This window comes from Lotus japonicus, chromosome 6 (genome assembly GCF_012489685.1).
Source record: "Lotus japonicus ecotype B-129 chromosome 6, LjGifu_v1.2".
In the NCBI taxonomy this organism is placed as follows: Eukaryota; Viridiplantae; Streptophyta; class Magnoliopsida; order Fabales; family Fabaceae; genus Lotus; species Lotus japonicus.
The window spans coordinates 62,467,388-62,482,531 of NC_080046.1; the positions used below are offsets into that span (position 1 = coordinate 62,467,388).

The window sequence follows — 15,144 nt, forward strand, 5'->3', positions numbered from 1 at the left end:
TACAGGGACCAAGTCTCCTTTGTATATAAACTCAAATGCACATATTTGTTTTTAATTGTATTTTTTGATTGTAAGATCTTAATAAATTATAATTTTTTATAAATATAAGAAATATATTAAATAGAAGAAGAGTCACTATTTCCTTCATTATTGTCTTATAATTTTATTTTTTTAATTATTTAATGGCTTTAAACATTGCAATTTTATTAAGTTTTTAGAGTTGTGGTATGCCACACAATTTCATATTATAATATCATTACTTTCTAATAACTAATGCTTAAATTTTTTTTAGACGGTTACATCTCCATGGATATGCATGTAGTATAATTTTTTGCGAGTTCATTTCATTGACCTTTCATTAAAAGAAAAATGAAAGTACATCAAAAAACACAAATACATTCTAGGAGTACACTATTCATTGTATGTTGATTATACATATTCATCTATTTATTTATTTAACCATTATTGGGGACTTTTCATTTCTGTCAATTTCTTAATCTTTACCCCCTCATATGCCAACTTACTAATGTGGATTATCATGCTTACAAAAAAACTAATGTAGATTATTATTTTTAATTCAATCTTTGTGTTTAATACAATGATGAAGTCTCTTGTACATATACACATTTAATGCTTAAAAAAACACAAGTGTGCTTTACATACATATATATATAATATATATACATAGATATAGATAGATAGTTTTAGAGACATTGAATTATTGTTTTGAACCATAAAATGAGTCTCATCATAACTTTATTCTGCTTAATATTTTTGTTATCAAACATGTTCTTTTTGCGGAGGATCACAGTGACATTTGCATACTCCTTGAAAGCATTTCGCAGGACATTCAACGAAGCATATCACATGCCCACAATCCTTAGTGCTTTGACAGACCACTTCATGTGCACTGACCTGGGCCTTAAAACCTACAAAAAGTCATTCACATTATGAAAACCTTAATATTATTGTACACGATTTTACATAGCATGAAACCAAGCTAATTAATGTACACATACTACTTAAATTTTTAGCCTAGCTGATTATTTATTTGTACAAAAAACAAGAAACATAGAGAAATACCATGTTCAGATGTGATGAGAAATAAAATTGTGAAGCAAAGAAACAAATATGAAACTTTAACTTTCATTGTGCGCCTGAGAATGAAGTAGTTTTTTGTGAATCAATGTGTTTTGCAAGAATTCAGAACTGAGTTATACATGACTATATTTATAATGACATGAAGACTATGTTTAGTGGTATGAATATGATAAGAGTACATATGACAGAGAGTTGGATAAGGGGATGATAGGATAAGATTATGATAAGATCTTATCTTATCTTGTGTTTGATGTGGACAAGATAATTATACGATATGATATAAACAATTAAAGTTTATATTTTTTCCAAATAACGACATCATTTTATTATTAAGAAAAAAACTTAAGTTGAGCACATACTATTTATAATTTATTTTTTCTAAATTAATAATCTTAAAAAATAATTATGATAGTATTTTTTTTATAAAAAAAATTGGTTACAAAAGGAATTTTTTTATTTTTATAAATGAGTCTAAATATGGTTTTGTTATTAACTAAAACAAATTATTTTTCATTGAATAGTCCCTTTAAATTGATTCTAAGTAACAATTGATTCTAAATTTGCAATAGAAAGTTATAAATATTAGGATTATTAAAAGTTCAAAAAAAATTATTAATATTATTTATTTTCAAATTATTTAGTATTTAAATTGTAAATTAGCCTGAAAGTAAAATAGTTTTAAGTTGTTTTTTTTAAAGAAAATAATATTATTAATTGGAATCAAAGCATGAGGACAATCCTCTCAAATAAGAGAAAATTAGTCATATTTCATATTAATAAGTCAATGTTTATATTGTTAGTTAATAATCATTTTAAAATTTTAACATCATAATATAAGTTAAAGAATTAATACTAACATGTGATTAGAAAAAAATGTTTATTTTTATGCGAGTAAGACCAATACCTTACCCATTTGTATTTGTTCATTTTTTGATTCAATTTATATGTGTAACTAAGTAATTTTAGATTTATAGTACAACTATACTTGATAATCAATAAAATAAACGTATTATTAAAATTAATATTTTTACATTAATAAATTAAAAATTATGAAAATATAAATATTCAAATAATATTATATGTGGTTGGGTTAAAATCTATAACCGTCTCTGAACTTTGAGTGAGTTTTGAAAACCGTCCCTCGCCGGAAAATTATCTGAAAATTAGATATTCTTCTTCAACATCTTTTTCTCCTTCATCAACAATCAATGCTACCAAACGTAAATCTCATTCTTCAAACATATGGGAGCATCGTTCAAATCAAACTTTGGTGTATTCTTAACAGAACCGCTGTTAAGCTTGCAAGGCACCATTGCGTCTTCGACATTTACCCATTTTCTTCTTCCTTCTTTCTACTATAACCTTGCAAGATTTATGGGTTCAAAGGGGGTTTAGGGTTAATTTGGGGATTTAGGGTTAATTTATGATAATTGGTTAAATAAAATAATTATGATTTTTTTAAATTTTAAATAATATTTTTTTTACACGTAAGCTCATTAATTGACGTGGATAGCCACGTAAGCACGTTGGCCGGACCTATGGTGGCCAGAGGGATGGGTTCAAATTATTTTTAATAGTCTAATGATCGTTTTCAAATAATTTTTCGGTGAGGGACGGTTTTCAGAACTCGCTCAAAGTTCAGGGACAGTTATAGGTTTTAACCCAAAATATAATCCTCTTTGCAAAGAGTGTGTTTAATAATCCAAGCCTCGAAGGCCTTTATAGTTTGTACTATCTCAATAGTCTATTAGAGCCTAATTACCTTGTGGGGGTTGTCCCCACCTTTTTTTTTTTTATTAAATTTCAATAATATATACATGATATGTTCTAAAAAAAATTAAAATGATTCATACAAAACAATTTGGCTATGGCTATGTAATAAATAGAAAATTACTGTGAACTTGATACTTTTTAGCAACTATTATGACTCTTTAAAAATAAGATAATACTAAACATTAAGTAAATTTCTGAATTAAAATTACATAAAAACTTTTTCTAAATAAATATTACTTTTTTGTTGGTTGTTGGGCTTTTTTAAAGTTGGGCTAGACTTTTAGTTTATTGCTTCATTCTAGAAGAAGCTTTTAACAAATCTTACTTAATGATAATGTTTTTATTACTATCGTTAATGAAGAGTATATTTATCCTTTTAGTAAGTAAAGCTATAAATTAAAGCAAAAAAGCAAAACAAAATCTTAAGACATGGAAGTATTTGAGGATGATATATTTGATATACCTAATTATCTCAACATTTCAACCTCTTATTACAATAAATAGTTTTAGAGACATTGAATTATTGTTTTGAACCATAAAATGAGCCTCATCATAACTTTATTCTGCTTAATATTTTTGTTATCAAACATGTTCTTTTGGCGGATGACCACAATGGCATTCACATACTCCTTGAAAGCATTTCGCAAGACAATTACCGGGGCATATCAAATGATCGAAACAATCCTTATTACTTTTGCAGACCACTTCGTATGCACTGACCTGGGCCTTAAAACCTGCAAAAAGCGATTCACATTATCAAAACCTTGATATTCATTGCACACGATTTTACATAGCATGAAACCAAGCTAATTAATGTACATATACTACTTAATTTTTTAGCCTAGATGATTATTTATTGGTACACGAAACATAGAGAAATACCATGTTCAGATGTGATGAGAAATAAAACTGTGAAGCAAAGAAACAAATATGAAACTTTAACTGCCATTGTGCGCCTGAGAATGAAGTATTTTTTTGAGAATCAATGTGTTTTGCAAGAATGCAGAACTGAGTTATACATGGCTATATTTATAATGAAAAGAAGACTCTGTTTAGTGGTCTGAATATGATAAGAGTACGATATGAGAGAGAGTTGGATAAGGGGTTGATAGGATAAGATTATGATAAGATCTTATCTTATCTTGTGTTTGATGTGGACAAGATAATTATACGATATGATATAAACAATGAAAGTTCATATTTTTTTCCAAATAACGACATCATTTTATTATTAAGAAAAAAACTTAAGTTGAGCACATACTATTTATAATTTATTTTTTTCTAAATTAATACTTTTAAAAAATAATTATGATAGTATTTGTTTTATAAAAAAATTGGTTACAAAAGGAATTTTTTTTTATTTTTATAAATGAGTCTAAATATGGTTTTGTTATTAACTAAAACAAATTATTTTTTCATTGAATAGTCCCTTTAATTTCATAATATATAAGTAACAATTGATTCTAAATTTGAATTAATTTTCAAAAAATGAAGTAGAAAGTTATAAATATTAGGATTATTAAAATTTCAAAAAAAATTATTAATATTATTTATTTTCAAATTATTTAGTATTTAAATTGTAAATTATCCTGCAAGTAAAATAGTTTTAAGTTGTTTTTTTTAACAAAATAATATTATTAATTGGAATCAAAGCATGAGGACAACCCTCTCAAATAAGAGAAAAATAGTCATATTTCATATTAATAAGTCAATGTCTATATTGTTAGTTAATAATCATTTTAAAATTTTAACATCATAATATAAGTTAAAGAATTAATACTAACATGTGATAAGAAAAAAATGTTTATTTTTATGCGAGTAACACCAATACCTTACCCATTTGTATTTGTTCATTTTTTGATTCAATTTATATGAGTAACTAAGTAATTTTAGATTTATAGTACAACTATACTTGATAATCAATAAAATAAACTTATTATTAAATTTAATATTTTTACATTAATAAATTAAAATTTTTGAAAATATAAATATTCAAATAATATTATCTGTGGTTAGGTACTGAAGAAGAATAGAAAATAGTTATCGTATCATGTCAAAATAAGTTCGAACCCACCCCTCATGATAAAATTTGCACATGATAGAAAAGATAGGATAAGGGACAAGATTGCATTATCATATCCGGTTAGCACAACAAACATCGGATTACAACAAAATAAGATTACATTATCCTATCTTGTCTCTTTCTTGACCACCAAACACATCCTAACATTTAATAATATTTTTATACTGATATAAATTCGTACAAAACTAGTAGCCCATGTAATAAATAAAAATTACACTGAATTTGAAACTTTTTACCAACTATTATGTATCTTTGAATATAAGATAATAATAAAAATTCAGAAAATTTGGATTAAAATTTGATAAAAAAAACTTCCTAAATGAATATCATTTTTTTTTTGTCAAAAAATGAATATCATTTCTTGTTGGGTTTTGGTGTTTTTTTAGTTGGGCTTGATCATTTTTTTTTTCATTCTAGAAGAAGCTTTTATCATATATGAGGGAGTTGTTCTCATTCCTTTATTCAGATAAATATATCTCTTACTTTTGAAAAACAAATGCAATGAATAATATATAGAAATAATCTTTGAACATAATCGATTGTTTTGCTTATGTGTCATATGCATAGTAAAATTTATCATAGTAAAACATAAATTGAGTTATTGGAGATAGATTTGATAATAATATATTTTATTTCTTATATATAATTTTATTTTATTTATGAAAAATATTTTTATCATTTATTTATTGATCTTCATTTTTTGAGTTAACGCTTTAACTTTTTAAATTAAGGAAAATGCTGGATTGTAAGAAATGAAATGCAAGAATTAAAAATATCATGAGTCGCTTGTTTTCCCCAAAATGGTATTATAATAATAATGGTTTGACTTTTAATTAAACTTCAGTGAATTTTAGATACTTGTTCATTCTTATGTTTCGTAACTTCTACTTTCGTACTAAACAACATGGCTGTTAAATTAATTCATGTTTGTTACTTTTTTATATTCACTCGTAATAAAAATAATAAGTATTGTTACATTGATTTTGGTTCCTCTTAAGCAACAGTAACTTTAAATGGCCAACTAGATGAGGGATAAAATACATGCAACTAGACGTGGCTTGGATTGATTTGATGGTTGACCATATAATAGTTTCATATATATGGTTTGGTTTTAATATCTGCCAAAATTGATAATTAGTAATTAAATAATTTTAAAAAAAGTTAATTTACATTATACAATAACTTAAAAAACTTCTTGAATTTTGTTATTAAGCAATCAAAACAAACTAAATGAATTAAAAGAAACTAGATTCGGCGATGAAAACGAAGACCTGAACCATATGTTCTGTTCAGGACATGCCCCCAGGCCCGAGCCTTGTGGAGACAGTTTGAAGCTATCTTACCTTGCATTGAAGGAGGGCAATCGTTTCAACAGTGGCTCGTTGGGACTCTGATGCAACGTGAAGGGACACTGGCTGTCGCGGTAATGTGGTGGAATTTGAGATGGGGTAACCAGCAGGTGTTCGAAGAGGAGGTTTGGCATATGACCCAAATCCGGAGGAACGTGTTGTTGGACGTGGGAAGCTGGAAAGGGGACGCGACTCATCTTGTGTAGATGGCGAACGCATCGAGCAATAGCAGTGTAGGTGCGAGGTTGGCATGTCCTTATCTCACTGTGGATGGGAGTTGGGATCTAAGTCCAACTATGAGGAGGATGGGTGGTGCCAGTGTTGTCAAACTCGCGAGTTAACTCTTAAACTCGTATGAGTCTACGTTTCTAGGTGACAAAAACGAGTTAACTCGCAGGTAAACTCGAAATTTCCTTGACTCGAGCAAACTTGTGTCAAACTCGGTAGACTCGTACAAACTTGCGAGTTTACTCCGCGTTTACGAGTCAAGGAGGAAAAATGAGTAATATTTTTTAGCGCAAGTTATAAAGAGAATTGCACCCCAAAAAACCCAACAAAACAAAACGACCAAGCAAGGAAAACCCAACAACACAAGAAATATAATTATTTATATTAAATTTTTTACACCGAAAAATGTAGTTATCGATATGGTAAGGGATTATTTGGGAGAAGTAAGAACGTATGGTTGTGAATGAATATTGCATTGGACCACTCCTCCTTGGAATGGCTCTGTATTTTCATATCACATCGATCAGGTGGGCAATGGTGATGAGTACCTGGTATGCAATCCGGCACTAAAGTCAACAAAACATAATGAAAATAAGGATAGGGTTAGAAAGTAGTGTGTACATGGGGTATGCCCATGGTGTGTATTTAATATTTATATACTTATTGTATATCAAACCCGGGAGGAAATCAATGATATGATAGAGATATGCCAAGATATAACAGGTATTGTCCAGTAAAATAAGATATCACCTTGATTCAAGAGTTATTATGCTCATATGCGTGAGAAGTTGCCGATATTAGACCAAAATACACGAGCCTACAATTTTATTTCGTAACACTTGCCCCCTAATTCTAGTATTTGAGACATTAGGATGCTTGGGGTATCAAGTTCAACAACTACAAAACCATAATATTTCACTTGAGAACAATATACATGTATGATGATATTCAAAGATGTAAGTCTCTTAATTGTGAAATCTAACCAGAAATTGTATCAACGATATTTCCAACAAATAACCAAGTGCCAAGAAAGATATCCTTCAAGATTAACAAATAAGTTTCACCAATAGAGCAAAGAGAAAACCATATAGCTAAAACATCAATCATAAGGTTAAAATTAAGCTGATAGGTGAAACAATGTGTAGTATATAGATATATATGTATCAAAACGTTAAGTATAACTAGTAATGACTAATGACCCAATCAGATTCAGCTGTCTTGTATATTTATAGGATGCGTGAACCTACAAATTTAAAAGATGAGTGCAACTTGTATATCAAAATGCTGAGAACAAAATACGAATGATTGTGCTGCAGGCAGCAATCGGTTGAATTCTAAAATGAAACAAGTGCTTTTTCCCCCACAATTATATATAAAAACAAATAAAGCCATCTTATATGATCAAGCAACATAATTTGTTAAGTTCAAATTAGATTACCAAAGACTTGAACCTCAAACAATACAGCAATGATAAGTTAATAGCTGAAAACAACAGATAAAATATGAATTGAGACCTTAAACCGAACCGAACTATATAACTTGACCTAATGATGCAGAGAAATTGTGCTACAACATGTATGTCAGGAAGCCTCTTGACAAAATAACACAAAGGTGATAAAGCACCAAATAGGCCTATCAGCAAAGCATGATAGATGGCTAACAAACAAGTATTGATGATCACAGCAACCCATATGGTTCCAATTGTCAAATGCAACAAGTTTCCATTCAGGCTATGAATCAATCCTATAGAATCAACTAATAGAACTAGATAAGCTAATACAAGTCAGTGAAGTCACAAATTTAAATTTACTATTTATTCAGATCTTCAAACCCAAAATAGGACAGACGCATTTGCATCTATCTTATCTTGGTTGATTTTTTTTCTCTTCATACAGCTTCAACAGCTGAGAAGCTTCATCCTCAAAACAATTCACAAATTTCTGCAAGAACATATCATCAGTAAGTTTAAACGTTGTAGGCGATTTAGCATCCTTAATCAAACCTCTACTTTGAAGAAATTGCAAGACAAAAGCCCTGGGAATAACTCTTTTCTCCAAGCTCAACGTAAGAAGTATCGGTTGCTTGGCAAGCACCAGAGAGTCCCAACCCATGTGGTTGACCCAAAACTCCATCACAGACTCAATTTTCTTCTCAGATGCCTGCATGCACCATGGATGTCTCACAAATGCTGAAACAATAACTTCTTCAGACCAGCCCCATTTCTTATACAAATCAGTCTTCCTTTGCCACAGGGAATCGTTCATCATCTTAGCAATCACTGCTACAATGAAAAATGTCGAGGCGGGGTTGAATCCTAATCTCTTTACTTCTTCCACTGCCTTCTTAATGATAGGATGATGCTCACTGACGATATGACCCCAACGACGAAGTATAAGAGCAACTTTTGATTCAGGGACACCATTCTCAAGCAGCATTTGAACATTAATGGATGGAAGCTTAGAATAAATCAAGCAAGGACAGTATTTTATAGAGTATATAGTGGACTCATCAGAAACCAAGAATCTTTTGAGGAAATCATAACATGGGGTGATGGTATTTGCTAAGCTCTGCTTCAAGACACTGGGATTCTTGGTCACAATCTGCACAAGGTCGGAAGTTGAAGCACCCTTTGAGAGAAGGAAGTTGAACTTTGGAAGAATGGATTTGATGGGGTCGGAGGAAAGAAGCTTTGGGTAGCTTTGGATGATCTGAGATAACTGAGGGTTTGAGAAGCCATGGGTTCTGAACAAGGCGAGGACAGAGTCGGGTCTGTCTGAGTTGTCGAGACGAACTCGGGTGGAGAGGTTGGAAGCGGTTTCAGGGGAGAAGGAGAAGTTGTTGATGAGGTAGTTGGTGGTGAAAGAGTGTTGTTCAGAAGTGGAAAAGTGTTGAAGAAATGAGGGAGTTCTGATGATGGTGATGTTGAGGTTGGAGCAGAGCATTGCTCTGCGATGGAAAACACCAAACATGGGGAAGAAGATGAACAAAGGGTTTGTGAATAAGGAACATGTATTGAGAGAAATTACCAAAAAGAAGAGTATATTAATATGTTTTATTTTTGGGTCTACCTAATATGCACCACTTTTTAGTGGTGTAACTTTGCACCACTATGTTAATTGTCCATTTTACCCCTGTTCAAAAAATTAATCCCATCAAAATCCACCCGGTAATACCAATATTTTTTTCTTTTTATAAAATAATTTTTTTTAACAGGGATAAATTGACAATTGGTATAGTGGTGCAAGGTTGCACCACTAAAAAGTGGTGCATATTAGGTGGCACCTTATTTTTTAATTAAATCTTAATTAGTTAATATCGTTTTTTAACTCACCTTGAGTCAATCAATCATGTTCATGTACCCAAAAAAAAATCGAGAAAAGCATCTCTATTCTCTACATTAGGGATGACAATTTTTACCCAAATTCATGAGTACCCGCCCGAACCCGATCCATTTTGACGGACAAAACCCAAGTTGACTGAATTTGGGTTTGGGTTTTACCCGTACTGTAGCAGTTTATGGGTTTGGGTATGATATTAGTTAAATCTCTGCTCATACCCGCCCAAACCCGAACCCAAAGATACCCAAAACATAAAATTACAAAATAATTCTCATACATGTATATATTTATAAACGTTGTTCTTAGTGTTTGATGAATAATTGTACTTTTGTATGTTTGAGAAAGTAATGGATGAGGATGAGGAATAATAGTATTTGTTTTTTTTTCTCTATGAATTTCACTTTTTTTAATGAAAGTAAATTATGGATCGAGTTACTATTTCACGAAAGGAATGAGTTTGAGTTTGAGTTTCAGGTAAATTCGAAACTCAATGGGTTTGGGCATGGATTTCATTTTATCGCTCATAAGGGTTTGTGTTTGGATTTAAGTTTGGGTTCTAAGATTTGGGTTTGAGTTTGGTAATTGTAAAACTCGTGTCCGATCCTACCCATTGTCATCCCTACTTTACATAAACAATATTGTTCGAGGCAAGTACGATGGGTGGGAGAACTCTCCCACGCAGATGCATTCATAAAGACTTAATCCCGATGCATATCTTTTAAGTTAAAATAATCTCCCATCAGTTGATCTACTGGATGTGGAGTTTTTTTATAAGCTAATATAATAGTATGGACTATGGAGTGTTTTTAATTTTTGGGTTAAAATCTATAACCGTCCTTGAACTTTTAGCGAGTTTTGAAAATCGTCCCTCGCCGGAAAATTATCTGAAAATCATCCTCATACTATTGAAAACAATTCGGACCTGTCCCTCTGACAGTCCCAGGTCCGACCAGCGCTTACGTGGCTCTCCACGTCAATTAATGAGAGCCCGACGTGAATTTTTTTTTTATAATTTAAAATTTAAAAAAAAAATCCTAATTAGCAATTGAAACATGGGAGAGGGAATCTGCTCATTTTAAACATGGGGGAAAGACTTCACACAACGGTGAAAGATGAGAGAGTAAATGTGCAATTAAGTCTTAACCTAAAATATAATCCTCTTCCAAAGATTGCGTTTAATAATCCAAGGCCTTTGTACTATCTCAATAGTCTATTAGAGCCTAATTACCTTTGTGGGGGTTGTCCCCACCTATTTTTATTAAATTTCCATAATATATACATGATCTGGTCTAAAAAAATTAAAATGATTCATACAAAACAATTTGGATATGGCTATGTAATAAATAAAAAATTACTGTGAACTTGATAGTACTTTTTAGTAACTATTACGACTCTTTAAAAATAAGATAATACTAAACATTAAGTAAATTTCTGAATTAAAATTATATAAAAAAATTTCCTAAATAAATATTATTTGTTGTTGTTTGTTGAGCTTTTTTTAAGTTGGGCTAGATTTTATTTTATTGCTTCATTCTAGAAGATGCTTTTAACAAATCTTACTTAATGATAATGTTTTTATAACAAATCTTACTTAATGAAGAAGCGTATATTTATCCTTTTAGTAAGTAAAGCTATAAATTAAAGCAAAAAAAGCAAAACAAAGGCCCCGTTTGGATAAACAGCTTAATTAAGCGCTTATGGTCATAAGCGCTTATGACATAAGCGTTTATTCATAAGCTATTTTTAAAAATTTATTGAAATAAATTAAAAATAAGCTGTGTATAAGCATAAGCTGTTTTTCATAAGCTATCCTGAGTAGCTTATGAAAATAAGCTGAAAATAGCTTATGGCAGACCATAAGCTGTTTGCATAAGCTCTCCCAAACACTGGCATAAGAGCTTATGCTGTCAGATAAGCTCAAATAAGCTCTTCCAAACTGGGCCAAAATCTCAAATCTCAAGACATGAAAGTATTTGAGGAAGATATATTTGATATACTTAATTATCTCAACATTTCAACCTCTTATTACAATAAAGGCTTAATTGTACATTTGCTCCCTCATCTTTAACCATTGTGCAATTTTCCTCCCTCATGTTTAAAACGAGCGAATTTACTCCCTCATGTATGAATTTGTGAAAATTAGCCTCCTCTGTTAGTGAGCCGTTTGAAGGTTAACGGAGGTTGCTGATGTGGACGTCATTAAATGACGTGGCTCTGACATTTTTGCCACTAAGACTCCATGTAAGTAAAAAAATAATTTCAATAAATAAAAAATTTCATTTAAATTTAAACAAATCCTAATCATCATTATTATTAACTCTCTAATAAATCCTAATCACCATCATCTTCATCTTCTTCTGCATATAAAAAAAAATCTTCTTCTTCTTCTTCTATGTTCAAACCCAGAAAAATTTCCAAACCTAGATAAATAATCTCAGATTGAATCCAAAAGCCCTTTGTTCCTTGTACAAAATCCCTTCATCTTCTGTACCTGACGACTCAACAAGTCCCAAATTCATAGATCCAAATCTGAATCTGAAACTATGTTCATCTCCATAATCTTCATCCCCTTCTTCAAATTCCAGAAAAATGAAAACATAAACACAAAATCTTGATCAAAGTCATCAAACCCACCATCACCATCCTCTCCCCTCTTCATCAGAGCCACAAGACTTGGCCAAACACAGAAGAAAAAAAAATCAAAGCTTTCTTAAATCCAGAATTCTTCTCCTCCTCCGCACCTCAAAATCATCAGTCACAACCCAAAATCAACCTTCCTTTGAGTTTTGGGTATCGATCTAGGTTGGAAGCGATCTCTGAGCTCAGATCCAATGGCTATTCGCGATGGATGAAGAAGGAAAATCTGGGTCAGACCCACTAACATCCGGACGAGGTTGATGAGACTGGCGGAGGAGGACGACGAGGACTAGCAGAGGAAGGCGGCAAGGACGATGTTGATTATGAAGACGGTGATTTTGTTCCTGGGTGCATATTAAAAAAATTCAATCTTTCAATGTTTCTTTATTTGAGTTTTTATGTGAATTCAGTTGTGGTATATATAGACCAGATCAGATTCGAAAAATGGAAGAGTCATTTCAAATCCGGAAGTCACATAAACCGGTGGAGTTGATAAAATGGGTAATTAAGTACTGATTTTTGCACTTGGCTTGAAAAATAACTTCTTTTCAAGTTACTTACTGGAAGTTTTGATGTTATGAAACTGTTGTGCAAAAAAACGTGGAGCTTGAGTAGCAGCAGCACTGTGCTTTAATTTTAAGTTGGTTGTTGAATTAAATTGTTTTATTTATTTTCTTTTTTATTTACTTATGTGTCTAGGTGGTATAAATAGTAAAATGGTGCAGAAGAAAGGTTAAGGTGGTGTAAATAGCAGTGCCACATAAGCAATTTCGTTTAATTTTGGATGGCAACTTAACGGAAGGGGCCAATTTTCACAAATTCATATATGAGGGAGTAAATTCGCTCGTTTTAAACATGAGGGAGAAAAATTGCACAATGGTGAAAGATAAGGGAGCAAATGTGCAATTAAGCCATAAAGACAATAAAATAGATATCATACCCGTGCGATGCACGGGCTTACTTAAAATATTTTTCAACATTATATAAAAATTATTATAGTTAAATAATTAAAATTAAAATATTTTCACTATAAATATATAAAAAAATTATGTCAAGACATTTCAATAAATATTATTATAGTTCATTTTGTATAAATAATTAATATTACTCAAGTTTAATTATTAGCATAAAATAATTTTAACAATTAAATTTTTTATTTATTATTATTTTTTTTGACAGCAAAGAGAATATATATTATTGATAGAAAGGAACATGAACAAACCCACACAGAAAGGTACCACCAAGAAAACCCCACCCAGGCTCTTGAAAACTATAGTGTGTACCTCATTAAAACCTTACTAGAAAAAACTCATTTGGGATAAAAAACCAAGTGAAGAATAATTTTTATTTATTTAATAATATGAAAAATTATTAAGTTAATTTGAAATATTTAAATTACTAAAAAAATGTTAAGTAGTAAGTGTTTAATGTCTTGAAATAAGTTTTAATATCATCTTTTATATTATTTTTACCTGGAAAAGCCATTTGGTGTGACATGTCAAAACCAAGAATAATAAATTAATTTTAACTTTTTGAACTATAATAAGTGATAACTTAAATAACTTTTTTACAAAAAAAAAGCTCAATAATGCACATATATGTTATAGTTAATATTAAATACCTCTCACAACAAACATTTATTCAACTTTGACCATTATTATTTTCTCTATTATACTTCCTTGAGTAATTTTATTAATATATCATAGATTAAAAAAACATTTTTTTTTTCAATAATGCACGTATATGTTATAGTTAATATTAAATACCTTGTAGCAACATTTTTCAATTTTAAAATAATTTTAATTTTTAATATTTGTAAAATGCAAAACTTAAATAATGTTAAAAAAATATTTAATATTTGTCAAATGCAAATAAATATTTATTGTTTTATATTTTAATGTATTTAATGTAAAACTCAAGTCTCCTTCACATTTTTTTTGGTACATCGGAAAGATAAATTGCACTCGCCAGAAATCGATTCCTGGACCTCCCCCTATCCAACCCATATGTCCCCAGTTCTTACCACTTGAGCTATCCTACAGGGACCAAGTCTCCTTTGTATATAAACTCAAATGCACATATTTGTTTTTAATTGTATTTTTTGATTGTAAGATCTTAATAAATTATAATTTTTTATAAATATAAGAAATATATTAAATAGAAGAAGAGTCACTATTTCCTTCATTATTGTCTTATAATTTTATTTTTTTAATTATTTAATGGCTTTAAACATTGCAATTTTATTAAGTTTTTAGAGTTGTGGTATGCCACACAATTTCATATTATAATATCATTACTTTCTAATAACTAATGCTTAAATTTTTTTTAGACGGTTACATCTCCATGGATATGCATGTAGTATAATTTTTTGCGAGTTCATTTCATTGACCTTTCATTAAAAGAAAAATGAAAGTACATCAAAAAACACAAATACATTCTAGGAGTACACTATTCATTGTATGTTGATTATACATATTCATCTATTTATTTATTTAACCATTATTGGGGACTTTTCATTTCTGTCAATTTCTTAATCTTTACCCCCTCATATGCCAACTTACTAATGTGGATTATTATGCTTACAAAAAAACTAATGTAGATTATTATTTTTAATTCAATCTTTGTGTTTAATACA

At 30.2% G+C, this 15,144-nt stretch overlaps 1 protein-coding gene across 1 annotated transcript; it reads right to left on the reverse strand.

The window, feature by feature from the left end:
• Window positions 1-8,396: 8,396 nt before the first annotated feature.
• Window positions 8,397-9,476, reverse strand: LOC130725746 (uncharacterized). The gene has a single exon (XM_057576949.1). The coding sequence runs from the start codon at window positions 9,474-9,476 to the stop codon at window positions 8,397-8,399; it is 1,080 nt and encodes a 359-aa protein (XP_057432932.1).
• Window positions 9,477-15,144: the final 5,668 nt, after the last annotated feature.

What these genes read in the sequence shown, in the direction of transcription:
- LOC130725746 (XM_057576949.1), bottom strand. Translation starts at nt 9,476, where the DNA reads ATGCTCTGCTCCAACCTCAACATCACCATCATCAGAACTCCCTCATTT.